Source organism: Babylonia areolata, chromosome 21 (assembly GCF_041734735.1).
Source record: "Babylonia areolata isolate BAREFJ2019XMU chromosome 21, ASM4173473v1, whole genome shotgun sequence".
NCBI lineage: Eukaryota > Metazoa > Mollusca > Gastropoda > Neogastropoda > Buccinidae > Babylonia > Babylonia areolata.
In genome coordinates, this window is record NC_134896.1 from 23,673,639 (window position 1) to 23,695,274 (window position 21,636).

The following is a 21,636-nucleotide window of genomic DNA, read 5'->3' on the forward strand; positions in this document are numbered from 1 at the left end:
TTTCAGTTGGCCATAGTAGTCCTCCACATCACATTTCTGTTCACAAAGTCTTAACTTTCCAATTAGCTTGAAGCGACAACCCGTCCAGTGCAGTCACTACCCATCAGTTTACATGCCGATAAATGAAAGGTGGGACGACACGGTAATACATTAAGAAAGTTCATCGAAACGACTTTTCATGTTCTAAACATCTGTAACAATCATATCTGTGTGTGTGTGTGTGTGTGTCTGTGTGTGTGTGTGTGTGTGTGTGTGTGTGTGTGTGTGTGTGTGTGCTCGTTCTTTAGTTTAGCGTCTCTTCACTACAAGTAATATTACACGAGCATCTATGCGTGTGTGTTGATGAGGTTGTGAGTAGGGGAAACAATATACAGCATCGTCGTGAAGTTGTGTGACCTTTATTTTAAATGAATAAAATTATTGCACTTATATATTGTTGGTACAAATATTGTACAAATATTTTCACGACAACGAAGCACCACATTTAAAGTCACACATATAAACAAAATCGGGACAGTCAATAAAATAACGAAAAACAATATGAGCACCACTATCGTTTTCGAAGACATTGAAAATAGTGGAGTTTTTACATCTCAAAAAGTTAATCAGGATGAGCAAGAAATATGTTCGTCTGAAAACACGGCGGCAGATTTGAAAACAAGTCGGCATGTCCATAAAAATATTCTTTTAAAATCGCTGAGATGAGCAATTGTCTATTACCGTCGTGCTTAAAGTGGCAAATAAGCTCATGTCACGTTGTTGTGGGTTTTGTTTTTTGTTGTTGTTGTTGTTGTGTGTGTGTTGTTGTTGTTGTTGCAGTTGCTGCTTTTCAAAGTCTCGTCCACATAACAGGATCGTCCTAAATGGTATAAGATATTTGAAACTAAAACACAGCAGTTATATTCAGTTTTCAAATCACGTGCTACCCATTAGGGAAAAAAGCAATGAGTGAAGGGAGATCACAATTTATGTACTATGTGCTTAGTGAAATTGCAATACAGCACTACCGCTCCAACAACAACTGCTACTATTACTACTATTACAACTAGTAATAATAACAATAATTGTTATTATAATCATTGATATCATCATCATTATTATTATTATTATTATTGTCATTGTTGTTATTATCATTATTATTGTTTTGCTTTTTATTGCTATTATCATTATTATTGTTGTTGTTGAACATTGTATGATGACGATGAAAATAAAATCAGGCCATTTATAAGAGTACAATTGAGAAGCTAAAACAATGATTGACCACAAAAAAAAATACGCATAGCAGGACAAGGCATGTAAGAAAGATATCCACGCGGCATAAAAGTCAAAGAATTGCACATGGGCGCACACAACAAAGAACAACATTGTTACAGATATGAAAACAGTCCAGCAATGTTTGGATGAATTCTTCCTCCAAAGTAACATTGCTACTCAAAGTCCATGTTACAGTTAGGCCGTACTGGTGGAAGTCGTCGCGAAGAATGAAGACGTCAGCGAATTCATAAGATGAGAACGCGGCCCAAAGTTAGACACACAAACACTGGCATACTGTTTGGGCAGGCAATAGCAGATGATAGGTCTTGTCTCCTCTCTTTGTGGGGTTGGCCCTTCTGGTCGGGGTCCTGAAGACGCCTCTCCTCAAACGCCAGAACTCCATTGCGGACAGCCAGCAACCCTGGAATGAACACTATTTCTGACGGGCGCAATAGCCGAATGGTTAAAGCGTTGGACTTTCAATCTGAGGGTCCCGGGTTCGAATCACGGTGACGGCGCCTGGTGGGTAAAGGGTGGAGATTTTTACGATCTCCCAGGTCAATATATGTGCAGACTTGCTAGTGCCTGAACCCCCTTCGTGTGTATATGCAAGCAGAAGATCAAATACGCACGTTAAAGATCCTGTAATCCATGTCAGCGTTCGGTGGGTTATGGAAACAAGAACATACTCAGCATGCACACCCCAGAAAACGGAGTATCGCTGCCTACATGGCGGGGTAAAAACGGTCATACACGTAAAAGCCCACTCGTGTGCATACGAGTGAACGCTGAAGAAGAAGAAGACGAACACTATTTCCAAAGCAGCATCGTATCTCCACGCCTAATTTACAATCATAAACAGAGATCTAGAAATGCTGCGATTGCCAACACATCCAGAAAGCCCGAAAAAAATTTTCATTGCCAACAAGTAAGCTTGATCTACATCAAAAGCCAAATCTCTTAGGTTGAAACGACATGTAAAATAGTATATGACGTATTTACTGCAGACTTAGCAAGTCTGCATTGTTAGTCTATTAGAATGACCATCGAACAATTACAAGGATCGCGTGTCGTGTGTGAGTTATCATCGAAGGACTGAATCATTTCATCATCACAAACCTTTTCATCACTTTCGTCATAACAGCAAAAGCTATCTTTAATGTTGTCACCATAGTAACCATCGGTATCGTCGCCATCATCATCATAATCATTATCACCACACACAAACACACACACGAGATATGACTGCAGTAATATCGAGATTCCTTCAATAGAAAAGAAATGGCAATGTAGACTAACTTGATGAGAAACTACGTTGATAAAGATGACTGACGAACTGCAGTCATGAATACACACACACACACACACACACACACACACACACACTACAATACAATACAATACAATACAATGATTCATATAGCGTCTTTTCATGTAAAACATGCTGTACAATGTAAACAATTATGTTTAAAAAAAACGTGCAATTAAATACTGGAATAACAACTTCAAAAAATAACCCACATAGACACCAAACACTAACAATAATTTATAAGTATACACACAAAAAACAATATGTGCACACCACATAACACTCAAAATACATATGAAACATCACAATACCTAAATGTTGGAATCTTTTTGACAATACTTACCACTAATATCATAATACTTTTTTTTTCTTAATTCACCATACTTAGAAACAGTCCGAATATTCAAAAAGCAATTACAAACAGCACAATGCCCAATGATGCACGAGTAAAATCACAGTACTTGAAAATCAGTCCCACCCTTCCCCTCTATTTTTTTAGCAATACAAAAAATATAAACAGAATTACAGAAAAAAAAAATCACACACTTGCACCGTAGCGGGCGTCAGTAAAAATGGAAATCAAAGAGGCGCGTTTTTAAGGTTTTGTTCTTTTTCTTCTTTTTTTTCTTTTTTTTTTTTGACTCACTTGTGTAAAAAAAAAAAAAAAAAAAGGTGAGTCTGTGTAATAACCTGATGTTCGGTTGTGTGTGTGTGTGTGTGTGTGTGTGTGTCCATGGTAAACTTTTATATTGCTGTTTTCTCTGGAAATAATGTGTTTGCCAATACCAAATTAGTAGGAAAAAAATCTTCACAGTCATACCAATAATAGGTTGTAAGTCTCCCGAATAAAGTCATATTATCTGATCATTAACGGTTTATTTAGTTGAGGCTCGTTCCGGATTCCGAAAACTCTACTAATCATGTCCCAGTTTCTTCGAACGCAGGCTACATTTGGGAAGACAACATGCCATCGTTGTTCTTGTTCGTAATTGCAAGAAAAGAAATACAAATTATTGACAGAGCACATACGGTGACATTAACTACACCCTCGACGTGTTTACTGCACAGGAATATTCTAGAGCGGATATTCTCTTTTGGTCACTAAGCCTGTTGTCGTCCGGACTGGTTTGTGCAGACCTGTTGAAATGTGCCTGAGGTGATGTCAACGTCTCTTTTACAGCAGATTTAAAAGAATTTCTTAATTAATCGAGACATGTCGTGAAAAACTTATTTGAAAGGTGTTATCACCTCAAATATGATAATATTTTTTATTGTGCTAAAAAAAAATAAAAATAAAAAAAGACCCACAGCTTTCAATATTTGGTCGATTGACGTCAGAGTCAGCATAGCATTCCGGATTGGACTATTTATTTCTGAACAGAACATCCGTGATTCGATCCCGCTAGCAGGCAGTTTTTTTTTTTACTCACTTGTGTAAAAAATGTGAGCTTTTGTTATTACCCAGTGCTATTCAGTTGTTTGTGTGTGTGTGTGTGCGCGCGCGCGCGCGCGTGCGTGTGTGTCCGTGGTAAACTTTAACATTGTCATTTTCTCTGGTATTACTCTGTCAGATGACAACAAATTCGGCACAAAAATAGGAAAAATTCAGTCCTTTCCACTCATTCTGATTATGATGACAATGTACCTCTGGTATGCGCACAAACAAATAGATTTTTTTTTTTTTTAAGCCAGAATATTCACACCAAAAATTTACTGTCACATTTTTATTTCTTTTTTTTTTTATAAAATCTGGCACTTTGACTTCACATACTGATATATATATAATATATATATATATATGGATAAGTCGTTTTTATCGTTTGTTGTTTAAATAACAACGTTGTGTTACATTGATGAATGCATCTCTTTTCAGCACTTTAATTAAGGGAAATTATTCTCTTTTTCTACAGTGGGAATTAACTTATATTTTTAAAACTGATCTCTCCAATCTAAAACGTTAAATTTTAAATATGTGACTCAATATATAGAAAGGCTTTTGTGTTTTACACTCAGTGTGAAGGTCTTTCACTATGTGCATTCGCCGAAGTGGTCTTCGGAGGCCGCAACTGTGTTTCTTTCGGTATCTCCGCTTCGAAATCAAGCATTCAATCGATAATTGAAAATAGCGTGTGATTGAAAGGAGGCTAAGGAGGCCGTCAAATGTTTATTCAGAGAAAGATGAGTGCATGTCTCATCACTTACTGGATTATGTCCCACATGACCACAAAAAAAAAAATTAAATATCTTCATCTCACAATTGTCAGTTAAGGCAAAAGGAAAACCTAACCAGTTAACTCCCTTGTGCAAATGCACCATGCATTTTGTTACTTCTCAGATTTCATCTCATACGACGCTTTTTGACTCACTTGTGCAATCAAAGTGGCACAAACTATATCATCGACGTGTTTACTGCAGATAAAAATTTTAGAGTGGATACTGAATTTACTAGAATGAACATAAAAGAGAAATTGAATGGACCGTGTCGTCGTAAAACAAAGCTTTTCGAACACAGTTCTACGCAGATCTAGAGAAAGGGCTACATGTGCTTGAGGCGATGGCAACGTCTTCTTTACAGCAGACTTTAAAAGATTTCTTTTTGTGCCCGAGATATACCAAAATAACATGATTTAAACAGCGTTATGACTTTGAATACCGCAATCGTTTTAGCAATCGATTTTTGAACGTCACCAGCAGATACGCATTAGCACTGTGATAAAAACAGTTTCCTTCCACACGAACGTGCTTGAATCGAATCTGCTTTTGTACCTCTATTTCGTTCTCTTTTTTTTTCTTCTGTTTTACAAACACAGAACACATTCAAACGATTAATTTATTGTTAAAAATTTTAATGTGTATCACAGGTGGATAAGTGAGTCTTGTAGGCCTGGCCTCTCTTGTTTTGTTTGTTTGTTGCTGGTGGGCTGTTTGTTTTGTTTTTGTTTTCAAAGCTTATTAATATTCAATACAGGACCCAATTAAACGATTTTTTAATTCTTGTTTCTTTTTATGATTCCTTTACTGGACACAGCGCGTCATAAGTGAGTCTTGCTGGCGGCCTTGCCTCTCTTGTTTTTCTTTCGTTTTTTTTTTCGATGAAAATTGCAAAGTTCTCATGTACAGATGTAGAGAATTCCAGACAGTGGGGCCAAAGACAGAGAGAACGTTGTTGTAGGGTTTTTTTTGTTTTGTTTTGGTTTGGTTTGGTTTTTTTGTTTGTTTGTTCATTTGGTTGGATGACTCTGAATAGGCTACAACTGAACGCGGACAAAACGGAAGCAATGATCATAGGAACTAAACATAAACTCTCTTCCATCATAACTGACACAATCAAACTTGACAGTACATCCATCCCTCTTTCCAGTTCAGTCAGGAACCTCGGCGTTGTCCTTGACAACACATTGTCCATGCAAAAATTTGTCAGTCAGACATGTCAATCCTGTTACTGTCAATTGTGGCACATCAGTTCCGTCCGGAAATATATGTCCACTGACGCAACATCTAGACTTGTCGTTTTTCTTTTCTCTCTCGCCTTGACTACTCTAACTCTCTATTGTCTGGTTTGCCTGCTTCATCCATTCAGTCCCTTCAGCGTATACAAAACTCTGCTGCCCGACTCGTTCTCAGAAAGAAAAGATCTGAGCACATCACTCCTCTTTTGCAATATCTCCACTTGCTACCTGTCTCACACAGAATAAAGTACAAGATCAGCACTCTATGTTACAAATGTATTCACAAATCTGCCCCTTCCTATCTCTGTGGCTGCCTTCACCTCTACACTCCACCTCGCTCTCTGCGATCGACTTCGGATTCACTCTGTTTACACATACCCAGATTCAAACACTGGACTGTTGGCCGCCGTTCTTTCTCTGTCTCTGGACCTTGCAATTGGAATGAACTTCCTCTTTCTCTTCGTCAGGTCTCCGCACTCAGCTCTTTCAAGTCTTAAAACCCACCTCTTCCCAAAATAACCTCCCTTCCCTGCCTCTTCCTTGTCTTCCGTTTTTCCAGCTTTAGAGTTATGCGTGCGTGTGAATGACTGGTGCGAAAGCGCTTTGATTTGTGTCTCTGCACAAGATTCAGCACTATATAATAATAATAATAATAATAATAATAATAATTTTGTTTTTGTTGTTCTTCTTCTTTGTTTGTTTGTTTGTTTTTACCAAAGGTCTGGTCTCCATTCAGAACCGAGGAACTGTAAACAGAGGTGGCAATACAATACGAGACAATAGTATACAATATAATGCAATGCAACGCGCTAGTCAGGCCTTAAGTTCATGTAAATATATACACATATATATATATATATATTGTATACCTACCAGAGTAGACTACGTCTTCAAAATTTTGCCATATCAAGGAAACGCTGCAACCATCATCTGATAGATTAACAGCTAAAGGTTGGGCTATCAAGGAAACGCTACAGCCGTTGTCAAAAGATACTACAGCAGAGCGTGAACCATAAAGGAAACGCTGCAGACATTGTCCAAGAGACAACAGCAAAACGTCGATTGTAAAGGAAACACTGCAATCCTCATCTGATAGATTACAGCTAAAGGTTGGACTATCAAGGAAACGCTACAGCCATCATCTAAGAGATTAGAGCAAAACATGGAATATCAAGGAAACTCTGCGGCCATTGTCTGATAGATTACAGCAAAACTTGGGATATCAAGGAAAACTGTAGTTGATGTCTATAGAAATTACTTCAAAACGTTGACTATCAGGGAAACGCTTCAGCCGTTGTCCAAGAGATTACAGCATAACGTGGACTATCAAGGAAACGTTGCAACCATCATCTGACAGATCACAGCAAAAGGTTTTACTATCAAGGAAACGCTGCGACCGTTGTCAAAAGATACTACAGCAGAACGTGGACTCTAAAGGAAAACACTGCAGCCATTGTCACAGAGATAACAGCAAAACGTGGATTGTCAAGCAGAAATGATCACGATGCAAAAGATAAACAGGGACATGACATTCAGCCCCACAAACACAGGGAAGCAGATTCTGTCGATCTTGGCAGCGATTCCACCCCAGTCCCTGCCAGGAGTCTTGAGGCCCGTGTCTTCGGCGTCTGTCTTATCGTGTGCTTTCTTGCAGGACCTTCGGCTGCTTCTCTTCTCAGTGGCTGTTCCGTCTGAAAGCAAAAAAACAAAAAAAAAGGATGGGTGGTGTTAGTCGCTTAGTCAGGCCTTGATTGAGAAAAAAAAGAAAAAGAAAAAAACAGGGGGAACACAAGAAAAAAAAAGGGGGGGGTTGGGGGGTGACACAAGAGGTGTAAAGGTGTACATGGTGGGAGGAGACAGACAAAGGACTATGTCAAAGACAGACAAAGGAATATGCCAAAGACAGACAAAGGAATATGCCAAAGACAAAGGACTATGCCAAAGACAGACAAAGGACTATGCCAAAGACAGACAAAGGAATATGCCAAAGACAGACAAAGGAATATGCTAAAGAGAGACAAAGGACTATACACGGTATTCTTTTACGTTTTGTTTTAAATCACCATCTGCGACAGATAAACATGTATTTGAGAGGGGGAGAGAGAGGAAGAGAGAGCGAGAGACAGACAGATATACAGACAGAGAAACACACACACACACACACACACACACACACACACACACACACACACACACACACATCCCTCTATGTTTCTCTCTGTCTGTCTGTCTGTCTGTGTGTCTCGCTCCTTTTCTGTAAATCCGCGTGTGGGGTGGGGGGTGGGGGGGGGCATTGTATCACGCTACATTGGACTTGATACCCCTACTATCCAAACCTATACCTATCTTACCTGCACCCTATCCCTCCTTTCCTTTTCTCCTACACCCTTCCTACCCCCTAAGGATTACCCAATCCAATCCTCCCCCCCCCCACCTACACATTACCTTCCTTCCTCTACCCCTCATATCCTACACCTGTCCCTACCTCCTGTACTACCCTCCCACTACCCCTCCCCCTATCCTACCCCTTTACCCCTCCACTTTGCTTGTCTGAGGTGATGACAGACAGATAAATAGATAGATAGATAGATAGATAGATAGATTGATTGATTGATGGATGGATGGATGATGGACTGATAGATAGATTTTACCCTATTTCCTTTTTTTTAAGTGATGAACTTCATAACTTCATCCCATCACACGACGATTAGTATTCAAGATGTCTTGCTATGTCTCAGGGCAAAAAAAAAAAAGTGTAGAATGAAAAAGCATCATTTTACTGATGATGTCCAGACTTTTCCCCAACTTCCATCTCAGCTCTCCCAGATCTTCTGTAGGACACAGTACAGACAGGAGGGATTCCCCCCAAGAACTATTCGGGACTGGAACGCCCTGCCCCTGACAGCCGTAAAGGCCAATACCGGTAACTGGCACTTTTGTATCAAAGGTGTCGTCGGAGTGGCTGCTAAATGATAACAACTCACTTTTTTCTTTTCTTTCTTTTTTTTCCTGTGAACCAGCACCAAAAAAAAGAAAGAAGAGGATTTAGGTAATATTTTAAATTCTTAGTATAGGGCCTAGGGATCATGGATCAAAGTAGCAGTAAACGACGTGCTGGAGCTGTGCCGGCCGGGGTTTTACCCCGGGGAGCGCTTCGCTAGTCGAAGTGGTCCAGTCTAGATACTGCGAAATAAAGGTCTTTTTTTTGTCTTTTTTTTAAGTTATTGCCTTTTCCTGCAGATCCCCCATACAGTGACAGAACAATCAAACTGTGATTGTGGTCACTATACGGAAGGAAGGAAGCTGAAATGGTCAAAGGTTGGAAGTGTTTGGGGAAAATGGCTGGACGATAGCTCTATAACCCTCCACTGTCACCATCAGCGTGACTACGGTAAGCTAGGCAGCAAGAAGATCTATTTCATTTCATGCAACAAGTATTGAAACTCGATGATTAGAATTCACAATCAAAGTCGAAAGAAAGAAAGAAACTGTTGGTTTTTTTTTTTGTTTGTTTGTTTGTTTTTTTCATTTCGTTGTATGTATGTATGTATGAATGTGTGTGTGTGTGTGTGTGTGTGTGTGTGTGTGTGTGTGTGTGTGTGTGTGTGTGTGTGTGTGTGTGTGTGTGTGTGTGTGTGTGTGTGTTTCAATCTTCCTGTTGTATTTCTCTTTCAGTTCTCCTTTTTGTGCAATTTTTCCTCCTCTTGATTGAAAAATCGAAAGGAAATTTGTAACTGCTACTGAAGTGTATAACAAATAGGTTACATTCTAAAATTAGAAATTGTATTTTCACATAAACAAACATTAAACATAGATCTCCATTTAAGATAAGATAAGATAAGAATAACTTTATTATCTCCAACTGGAGAAATTTGGTCAGGTGCATTATCACAACATAGACAAGTAAACAACATGGGGACCATAACTGTAAAAGTCAACAACAGCTTTTACGAATATTACGAAGATACAAATGTAAAAAATATCACATACACCGTTTCATACATACATCCACACACTGCAGGTAATAACTAGTATTCTTAATGTAAAAAAAAAAGAAAGAATTAAGAAACATTATTTGAATATAATTATAAACATAGCCTACTATACTGCACATTGATTATAATAGACAGATAAGATAAGAATAAAGATAAATTGCGGAAAACCGCAACCAGATAATCAGCACACACCCGCATCCCCCCACCCCCACCCCCACCCACCCCACACACGCGGATTACTTGATTAAACAAGAGTAATAAACATATGTTCTCAAATAAAAGCATTTCACATATTCGCTTTTAAAAACATTGCAATTTGCATCAAGTTATGTTACGCTCCAGGTGTCACTGATTAAGAAATAATGAAGCGCTAAATGAGTCAACAAGATAACAGGTTAGTAAACATATTGTATAATTGTAAGTTAACTTGGATCCTGGAAAACACGAGACCAATAGATAAAATATATCATAATAGAAAACAAGTCAAATATTTTAAAATAAATCATGTGCTGGAAACAAGATTGTTAATTAATTGACCGAAAATTAACGAGATTCCAGAGAACATCTCTGATATATGAAACAAGTTCAATGCTTATAAAAGAAAATAATACATAACTCCATTACTCAGAAAACATGAATCATACTTACTGAAAAACAGTTTAAACATCTGTAAAAACAAGTTCAATGCTTTCATCTAAACAAAAGTATACATAATTCCATTACTCAGAAAACAGGATTGATACTGAAAAACAGTTTAAACATTTATGAAAACAGGTTCAACGCTTTTATTTGAAGAAAATAATACATAACTCCATTACTCAGAAAACATTAACTTTACTGAAAAACACTTTAAAATTTTGGTATCAACGGCACTGCTCTCAGCTGGTCCAAATCACATGTCAGTGACCGTGCGTCCAGCAGAAGAACAATCACTGTGCGTCGTTTCGGGGTGGGGGGGGGGGGGTTGAGGATGGGGGTGGGGGCGGAACCTTCCTCCTGTCCGGGCGTCAACTTTTCTTCTTTCTTTTTTTTTTCTTTTTTTTTCTTCTTTTTTTTCCAATAATTAATGTTGATCTTATAGTATGCCTTTTGACGTATTATGTATTATACTGCCTAAGATGACTTCTTTGATTATCCCACACATAGAATCCACACACTCACATCAGAGCAACCTGATTCTCAGACAACTCCAAACTCGTGTATAATGTTAAAATATCCACTGAAATGGTCCATGAAAACCGAATATTCAGACAAAGAAATTACTGTATTTGGAAAAATACTACTTTGAATACATTTAGAAATAATATTTTAATCGAAAACTGACATACTATATTGAAAAAAGCAGTAAAGAAGGTGTGTGAAAGCACCAAAAAATAAAGAGAGAGAGAGAAAGCCCAAGTCAGTGACTGATTCCAGTCTGTGACAGTTGACATTTACCAGTCTGGACCCGTAAAAATCGAACACTGAGTCCTACAGGGATCTGTTCTAGCCCCAGTGCTCTTCACACTGTACACTGCTCCCCTCGCTGAAATTATCAACCGCCACAATGTCAGTATTCATTCTTGTGCTGATGACACTTCAGAAAGGCGATACCCTAGAAAACTTGTCCTCTCTCTTGCAAAAAACATTCGACTGCATCCTGGACAGCTAGAACTGGATGACTCTTAATAATTTGCAATTGAACGCGGACACAATTGAAGCAATGATCATAGGAACTAAACAAAACTCTCTTCCATCTCAACTGACACAATCAAATTTGGCAGTAAAACAATCCCTCTTTCCTGCTCAGTCAAGAATATCGGTGTTGTCCTTTACAACACAGTGTCCAAGCAAACATTCATCAGTCAGACCTTCAATCCTGCTATTGTCAGTAACAGCGCATCCTATCGGAAATATCTGTCCATCGACGCAGCATCTAGACTTGTTTCTCTCATTCTTTCTCGCATCGACTACTTCACTCTCTATTGTCTGGTTTGCCTGTTTCATCCATTCAGTCCCTTCAACGCAAACAAAACTCTGCTGCCCAACCTTTCGTCAGAAAGAAAAGATCTGAGCACATCACTACTCCCTTGCAACATCTCCATTGGCTCCATGCCTCACACAGAATAAAGTACAAGATCAGCAATCTATGTTGTAAATGTTTGTTTGTTTCTTTTAAATCTACCTCTTCCTATCTCTGTAGCTGCCTTCACCTCTACACCCCTTCTCGCTTTCTGCGATCAATTTCAGATCCACTTTTTCCGCATACCCAGATTCAAACACTCCACAGTCGACCGCCGCTCTTTCTCGTTCTCTGGACCTTGCTTTTGGAATGAACTTCCTCTTTTACTTCATCAGGTCTCTGCACTCAACTCTTTCAAGTCTGGCCATGAAACCTACCTCTTTTGGAAAACACACACACACACACACACACACACACACACACACACACACACACACACACACACACACACACACACAAACACCCATCCCTCTCTTGCCTCTTCCTTGAATTGTTTCCCCAGCTTTCTATTCACATATGAATTAGAGGTAGTAGGCGTGTGGATTACTGGCGTGAAAGCGCTTTGATTTGTCTCTGTATATGATTCAGCGCTATATATATACTTATCATTGTCATTATCATTACTGTTATCATCATTGTAATTATCGTCATCATTGTCATTATCAATAGTAGTAGTAGTAAATGCTGGGGGGTGGGGGGGTTGGTTCTACAATAGAAAACATATTTTGTCATGGAAGGCAAGTCTTATATTGAAAAACAAAATTTATACTTTGAAATACGTCTGGGAAAGAGCAACATTTATTTTTTGTCATCTCTGCCCAATCGCCTGCCCAGTCAGCCGTACAGTCAGCTTTCCTATAATACTTCTGTCTCTCTCCAATGTTAATTACATATTTACAACAGCTTGACATACGGTACAATATATTATGCCACTAAAGATAAATTTGCCTCTCTCTCTCTCTCTTTCTCTCTCTCTCTCTCTCTCTCTCTGTGTGTGTGTGTGTGTGTGTGTGTGTGTGTGTGTGTGTGTGTGTGTGTGTGTGTGTGTGTGTGTACTGTGCAGGTTGTTCAACCGGACCTTTGGATACCCAGCATTGCTTGTGATTCTGGGTGGAAAGTATTCAAACTGATGGCTTTCAGGAATGGAAGCAAAATAACTGATTCAATGATAACATGAATATAAATTGTGCGTCTATGGATTGAAGTGAAACATCTTTCGGCACGTACCTTGGGTCAGTCCAAACTGTGTCTGCACGTCAAACGCGGAAAAAGAAAAGTCACGATGTCTTTCTTTCTGTCCCCTTTCATCCGCCGTCATGAATTGATTCTCCTCATTTCCCACACTGACGTCAGGGAGATCCCTATCTCCAAGTTGTTCAGAGTTGCAAGTCAGTGTTTCCTTGGGGGACTTCTCAGGACGGCCGTTACCCTCTACAGCTGTTCTGTGATGAAAGGCCACTACAATGGCAGACTCCACAATGGCCAAGGCCCCCAGTGTCATCTGCACGGCCAGGTACAGCGTCAGGTAGCAGACAGTGTCCGAGTTCTTGGCCAGGGAATCCTGGATCATGGTCAGGAAAACGGCCAGTGTGAGGAAGGTGGTGACACTCACTGACATCTTGTCTCCAGACTCCACAGGCAAAATGAACACCACGTTGGTCAGTGCTGACACAAGGACCATGGGGAAGATGATGTTGATGACATAGAACAGCCACTTTCTTCTCAGAGTAATGGTGTATGTCAAAACAAAGTATGTGTAGTCATTTCCATATCTTGTTTCGTAGCGATATCCCAAGTCTATAATGTCCCACTCCCCATTTCCGTTCACTGAAGGTCGTATTTCCTTTCGTACACACTTCAGGCTGTGGAAGCTCCATTGGGAAATTTCTATAGCGCAAATCTGAACATCGAAGGGGTACAAATTCAGACTGACGCGACAGTTTATAACAAATGAATCACCTGGATACCACCGAAACATGCCATTGGAGAAAATGGTGACGGGCAGTTTCATATCCATGAGCTGGTCGCGAGGCAGAAAGGTATTGGCAATGGCAAGCACGGGGCGCCAGACCTGTTCGTAGCCAGTCTCAATAAAATCCATTGGATAGATGTTTGTGTCCCAGGAGAAGGCAGGGTCAAACCATTCTATCTCAAACCAAACTATTATGTTTAATGTCTCACTCTTCATGTCCAGATGAGCTAGGTTTTGTACCACCATCAAGATAGATAAGTTAACAGGCACGCTGGGGTCATCAGCATTAGGAGGGAAGACAGGACTGTAGTCTTGAAACAGCATATCCACCAGGTTTTTGTACAACATCCTTCCCTTAGCTGTTGATTTACCGACCTGGTTTTTCCCGTCCTTGTCATCAGCAATCATATGTGAGGAATCATTCGATTTTCTGAAATCAACTGCTCCGTCATTAACACTTACAACACAAAGCAAAATCGATAACTTCATCAAACTCATCACCATTATTGACGCTGAGGTTTGCGACAGTCTAAAAGGTTGGTGTTGCCAAAGCCTTTGCAGGGATGGTAATACTGATGGACGTGAATGCTTGATGCGAAAGGCGGTCAGACTGAGCAAAAAATGCCAGAGAGGGAGAGACTGGTGACTTTTTTCTACCCCTCTCATATCGTGATACCCCTGGCTTTTTTCTATCACTTCCATATTTTTTTTCTGGTAGCTTTACCCAAATAACTATATATATATATATATATATATATATATATATATATATATATATATATATATATATATATATGTATATATATATATATATATATATGGGGGGTATCAATGCATACATACATACATACATACATTGAACACACACACACACACACACACACACACACACACACACATATATATATATATATATATATATGTATATATATGTGTGTGTGTGTGTGTGTGTGTGTGTGTGTGTGTGTGTGTAGGTGTGTGTAGGTGTGTGTGTGTGTGTGTGGAAAAAGAGAGACAGAGAGAAACGCAGAGAGAGAGAGACAGAGACAGAGAGAGAAGACAAGACAAGACAAATTCTTTATCATCGAGGATAACAGATAAGCACTGGCCCGCTTTCTTCTTCCAGTCCCCGCCCTGACACAGGGTCTACACTTCACAATACTACATTATATATGTCATTGCGTGCACTACACAACGCTACTTAATTTTAAAATCATAGAATGTGAATACTATAATACATAAAGGCATAAGCATGGTAAACATCACACACACACACACACACACGCACACACACACACACGCGCGCGCACACACACACACACACACACACACACACACACACACGCACACACACATACACGCACGCGCGCGCACACACACACACACACACACACACACACACACACAGAAAGAGAGAGAGAGAGAGGCGCAAGCATGGTATTAATAATCGACATATAAAAAACAAAAAAACAAACAAACACACGAACCAAAAAACAGAACACGTACATACACTCTCTCTCTCTCTCTCTCTCTCTCTCTCTCTCTCTCTCTCTCTCTCTCTCTCTCTCTCTCTCTCTCACACGCACACGCACACGCACACACACATAAGCATACATTGTGTATGTTAAAAAAATACTATACTGATGTGAATACAAAACAGTAAGTCTAATAAAAAAAAAAATACACATAGCAATAACAAGGGGGATGTTCATTGCCAAAGGAAGCGTAATTCAACATATAAAATAGTATGAGAATAAAAATGTCACAGGTGAACAAGAGAAACAGACAGACAGACAGACAGAGGGAGAGAGAGCTCAGAGAGAAGAGAGAGAGAGAGAGAGAGAGAGAGATGTGAGTTTATAGACAGATAGACAGACAGGCACACAGACAGACAGATGGACAGACAAACAGACAGACAGTGATAGAAGCCAAGTCAAAATCCTTTATTTCCGGGGATACAGACAGACAGACAGACAGAGAGGGGCGGAGTGACCTGATTGCGGGGTTTGGCAGGGATGAATGGTTGGAAAGGCAGGGAAATCTACTTTGAATCTGACTGCTGCATTCTTCAATGGTCAAAACAAACAAACAAGCAAACAAACAAACAAAAACAAAAATACATGAACACCTTTGTACCAGAACTCATCGAGTCGAATAATTACACACAAAAAAGCAATCCGGGGCCAGAATTGCAGTGGAAACATATGACAAATTTCCACGAATCAGCCACACTATGACAAATAAGTGGAACAAGGGAGTGAATAATTGATAAACGTGAAGGTTAGAGTTATCTGTGTTATCGTGATTGTGAGTGTGACAGTATTTCTACTGATGGAACGCTGGTCATTTTGGTGTATTTTCTGTCGCTTTTTGACCACGGACAAGGGACTTATGGTTCGATTTGTCAACCTCATTTTCTTCTTCTTCATCCATTACGCTGAGCTGCTCGGCTGTCGGCCATTGAACAAGCAACCTGAACGTGCGGAAGAAACTGCAGAGCAGAGTTGTCCAGTGCCGTTTCCGACCACTCAAGTCTTTTACAGTAAAACTGAATTACTGTCGCTTCAAAGTACGCAGTCTAACCCTACTCTGTCCGTGTGTGAAAAACTTTGTCATCTTGGTATTCACAGTCCGGTCCCATGCTCATATCTGCAGTCATATCAGTGGGCTTCATGCTCATGGAAGAAGAGAAAGCGTCGGCCGTTTTGAGATGGGCGCCTGAGATTCCAACACAGTAGGCCCATCCCAGTGCTTGTGCCTACAAGACATCGAGTCCTCCACTCCCCCTGTCCAGTCGATGACCGATCGCCGATCAACCTTCTTCCCTCTGTGAACTTCAACAACCTGATCTCCATTCCCCTCCACCCCAATTCGTCCAACAATTGTAAGCTCTCCGGTCTTAAAATTGCATCTTTCACCGTCTGTTGGTCCCAACTGCAGAGAGAAAAGAACCGCTGTTTCTCCTTTTATTGTTGACAGCAAGATTGATTTACTTGACTCAAACCTCAGCATGCATGCCCAGGTAGTAAATGTGATACGCACAGTCAATTGTGAACTTCGTCGCATAAACTCTATCCGTCAGTACCTTTCTGTTGAAACTACTAAAACTCCTATTTCTGCTTTTGGGCTGTCACGAATTGACTGCTGTAATTCTCTTCTCATAGGCTGTCCACATAATATTCTTCAGCGAATTCAAAAACTTCAGAACAATGCTGCCCGTCTGACTCTCAAAGTCCCACTTATGATCACATTTCTCCTCTTCTCCGCACTCTACACTGGCTCCCCATTGAAGCGAGAATTAAATACAAAGTTCCGTGTCTCTGCTACTCCGCAGGACCTACATATCTTTCTGACCTTATCAGTGTTTACACTCCCGCAAGTAATCTCCGCTCTTCCTCTGACTGTTACCTTTTGAAACTTCCTCGTGTCAATACAAGAATCTATGGTGAGCGTTCTTTCTTTTTTGCTGCTCCTCACATCTGGAACAACCTTTCTCATCATATCCGTGCATCTGATTCTATTTCTAAAAACTCATCTTCTTAAAATATATCTAAGCACCCTCAGCTTCCTTGTTCTCCAAAACCACCCATGTCAGCTCAATTTGCAGGTATGTAGAGTAAGAGGGGGAGAGTGTGTGAGGGGGAGACTGGAGAGGGCGAGGGAGGGTTTTTTGAGAAAGAGTGGTCATAAATGTTTTATGTAACTTGTAATATGTTTCTTTCATGTAAATCGCCTTGAGACTTAGAAAGGGCGCTATATAAATGTACATTATTATTATCATTATTGTGTCTGTGGTTATGGCCCAGCGGTAACGCGTCCGCCTAGAAAGCGAGAGAATCTGAGCGCGCTGGTTGGAATCACGGCTCAGCCGCGATATTTTCTCCCCCTCCCCTAGACCTTGAGTGGTCATCTGGACGCTAGTCATTCCGATGAGACGATAAACCGAGGTCCCGTGTGCAGCATGCCCTTAGCACATGTAAAAGAACCCACGACAACAAAAGGGTTGTTCCTGGCAAAATTCTGTAGAAAAATCCACTTCGACAGGAAAAACAAATAAAAATGAGGGCAGGAAAAAATTTTTAAAAAAGGGTGGCGCTGTAGTGTAGCGACGCGCTCTCCCTGGGGAGAGCAGCCCGAATTTCACACAGAGAAATCTGTTGTGATAAAAAGAAATACAAATACAGACTGAAAATAGACCGTATGAAATATAAATGATAAGGACACAACGGATATCCTCACGAAACAGAATAACAAACGCTAATACTATGTATGTCAGCTTACTCCTCTACCACCTCCATTGCAGCTGCGTCATCTTCATCATCCCCCCCCCCCCCCCGCACCCCCCCCCCCTCCCACCCACCCATCATCACATAGTACAAAGTTGTCTTAACCCTTTCACCTCTCACTATTTTAGAACGCAGCACTTAAGAATTTTTCTTTGAATGCCTGTAACTTCATCAGTTAAGAAGTCGTTGGCTAGCTACCTTTAGAAAATTAAGGAAATGACCGAAGTTTATTAAAAAAAAAAAATTTTTAAAAAACGTGTGTGTGTGTGTGTTGTGTTGTGTTTCTGATATGGATATTCATACAGCGCCTATGCTCGGTCGGAAGATCTAAGCACTTTACAAACATGGTGTCATTTGCACAACAGGTTGCCTTCCTACGTAGAGCCGGCTAACGGCTGCCATTAGGCGCTCATCATTCGTTTCCTGTGTCATTCAGTCAGATTCTAGGCACGCATACATACATACTCATTTAATACAATTAATACAAATGTAACATTTTACGTGCATGACCGCTTCCTTATTTAGAATCAGAGCAGACACTGTATCAAGCATCGGGGACTGGGTAATAGATGTGACTGAGGCGATGGTAGGTTGTAGGCCTTCGTTTATGTATATATATATGTATGTCCGACATGCCGCTTGTTTGTTCCACAGCTGCTGATACATGATGCATGTTGAAGTGTCCGTTTCACCTTTAAACTGCAGCATCAGCCTCCCATTTGAACTTTCGCATTCTCTCTCTCTCTCTCTCTCTCTCTCTCTCTCTCTCTCTCTCTATCTATCTATCTATCTATCTATCTCCCTCTCTTTCTCTCTCTCTCTCTATCTATCTATCTATCTCTCTCTCTCTCTCTCTCTCTCTCTCCCTCTCTCTCTCTCTCTCTATATATATATATATGTGTGTGTGTGTGTGTGTGTGTGTGTGTGTGTGTGTGTGTGTGTGTCTGTGTCTGTGTCTGTGTCTGTGGTGTTTGTTCGATCAAATAATCACAAAATTAATCTATAGAGTGCTATTCCTCTTCATTTGTAAGTTTATTATTTTGATTAAAAAATGTAACTTAAAGTATTTCACAAGGATGGCCAATCGTGTGTGAAAGAAAGTGTTCGGGGGATTTAGAATACCAGCGGATAATGTTTACAAGTTTGTGCGAACACTTTTCATCACAGCAGAGAATAGAGGAGATAGGCCTTCCCGTTTACGTGGCTATTATCTTAAGCTTCCTGTCTTCATTCTATCCCATACACTGATGCAGCAACGCCCGTCTGCCACTTTGTCTTAATGACTCAGTTCAAGTGCAATAGATGGAGCCCTTAAGTCATTATGAAAACGTTTATTCATCATAAAGATGTGAGACAGAACCTCCTCGTGGCATTTCGGACTTTGTGCTTACAGGTATGCAGGTGCAAATTGAAATTAGAAAGAAATGAGACAGAGAGAGAAGTGGGAAAGACAAAAAGACAGACAAATACACGTGAACTGAGACAGAATGAGAAGTGAAACAGACCGAGACACGGAAACGAAAAGGGATAAAGCTACCTAAAATAATAGTAAACATAATGTGTCTGATCCAGAAATACGGCAGATGCATCCAGCCAAACAAAACCGTTTTTATGGAGTCAAAATTCATGACAAAAGACAGCAACCTGTTTCAATTATTTTGAATAGCATGCCATTTTGTGATACTGTTCGTTTCTGGAATTAAAGATCACGATTCAAAAAGGATTCCTGAATCTCACAAGTTACGTAGACTTTTCGTTCTTCCTAGGCATGCATTTGGAGATGTTTTTAACGAAATATTTTAAACATTTTATACTACTCACCCGGGACATTTCAAAACGATATTACATTCTGAAAAAAAAAAGTTAAAATGCAAAAAAAAAAAAAATAAAAAAAATAATGGTAATAAAATGCTATAATTTGTTTTTGTTTCTGTCAAATGGAAATGGCGACAGGCAGAGATAGATGTCGACTAAGGCAGGTACAGGGACAAAGACACAACTGTTACAAGTACAGAAAAAGTTGTTAAGACTGACTGTACAAAATAAAATGGTTTAATGGTTAATCAAAAATACATACATATATATATATATATATATATATATATATATATATATAATTCCTCAAGACTATCATCCAAATTTCAGTTTATAATTTATCATTTTACATAAAATATATAAAGAATGGCCTTTAAAGAATAGTTTCAGAACAGTATACTCCACAGGTTAATGATTATAGGGAACTTAACGTGTTTTTGGTTACCCTGAGATATCGCTTCAGTAAAGATGTCTTCATGCATGAAAAGTAAAGAAAACCTTCCACCATCAAAGGTCTTAGATAAATTCACGATATATAATCAGCATTCAAAGAAATGTGCGTTTCACAAACAACCCAAGAAGTTATATTTCCTATGTGTAGTGTTCTTAATCTGACTGGAAGGAGAGATGTTGTCTTTAAAAAAAATTTTTGGTCATCTTTTATATGTGTGACCAGAGGTGAGGTTACTCTGTGTTCCTAATATGACAGGAATAAGGGATACAGTCTTGGGAAATGTTTAGTCACCATATCATCATAATTGTGAATAGGGTTGTGAGGGTGTTCTGGAGATTCTTTTAAGTTAACTCTGACGAAACTTTCCTTCTCAACATGAAATCAAGATGCATGCATATCTGTAGCACAACAAAGCGTCAGTTTTCAATGAAATAATTATAATAATGCATACCTGAATTCTGGTCAACGTGAGACAGGTTTTCGAAAATCTGGTGTCTGTTTTGCTGTTCCCGGCTATCTGTCTTTGTGTAATTCTCTTCATTCAGCAAGCGGGATTCAGGCAGCTCTTCGTCGACAAATGATTTAAAGGTGGCAGCCCGTTTTCCCTTAGAGGACTGCTCAGAATGAATATAATCCTCTGCAGCTGTTCTATGATGAAAGGCCACTACAATGGCAGACTCCACAATGGCCAAGGCTCCCAGTGTCATCTGCACGGCCAGGTACAGCGTCAGGTAGCAGACAGTGTCCGAGTTCTTGGCCAGGGAATCCTGGATCATGGTCAGGAAAACGGCCAGTGTGAGGAAGGCAGTGACACTCACTGACATCTTGTCTCCAGAATCCACAGGCAAAATGAACACCACGTTGGTCAGTGCAGACACAAGGACGATGGGGAAGATGAGGTTGATGACGTAAAACAGCCATTTTCTTTTCAAGGTAATGGTGTATTTCAAAACCCAGAAGGCATAGTCAGGCTCCTGGAACACTGTATAGTGGTACCCCAAGTCTATGATGTCCCATTCTCCGTTCCCTTCTATTGCAGATCTGATTTCCGCTTGTGTACAGTTAAAGTGATGAGAGTAATGGCTCCACTGGGTTATTGA

The 21,636-nt window shown here is 39.9% G+C and overlaps 1 protein-coding gene across 1 annotated transcript in view; it reads right to left on the minus strand.

Annotated features, from left to right (window-relative positions):
• Positions 1 to 397: 397 nt before the first annotated feature.
• Positions 398 to 21,636, minus strand: part of LOC143296586 (neuronal acetylcholine receptor subunit alpha-7-like) — a 21,737-nt gene continuing 498 nt past the window's right edge. Inside the window, exons 1-3 of the mRNA XM_076608610.1 lie at positions 20,988 to 21,636; positions 6,886 to 7,703; positions 398 to 1,675 (exon numbers count right to left, since the gene is read on the minus strand). The exon at positions 20,988 to 21,636 is cut by the window's right edge and continues 498 nt beyond it. Of these exons, the coding sequence (XP_076464725.1) occupies positions 7,498 to 7,703; positions 20,988 to 21,636 (855 nt within the window). The 3' untranslated portion in view covers positions 398 to 1,675; positions 6,886 to 7,497. The remainder of the gene's footprint in view (positions 1,676 to 6,885; positions 7,704 to 20,987) is intronic.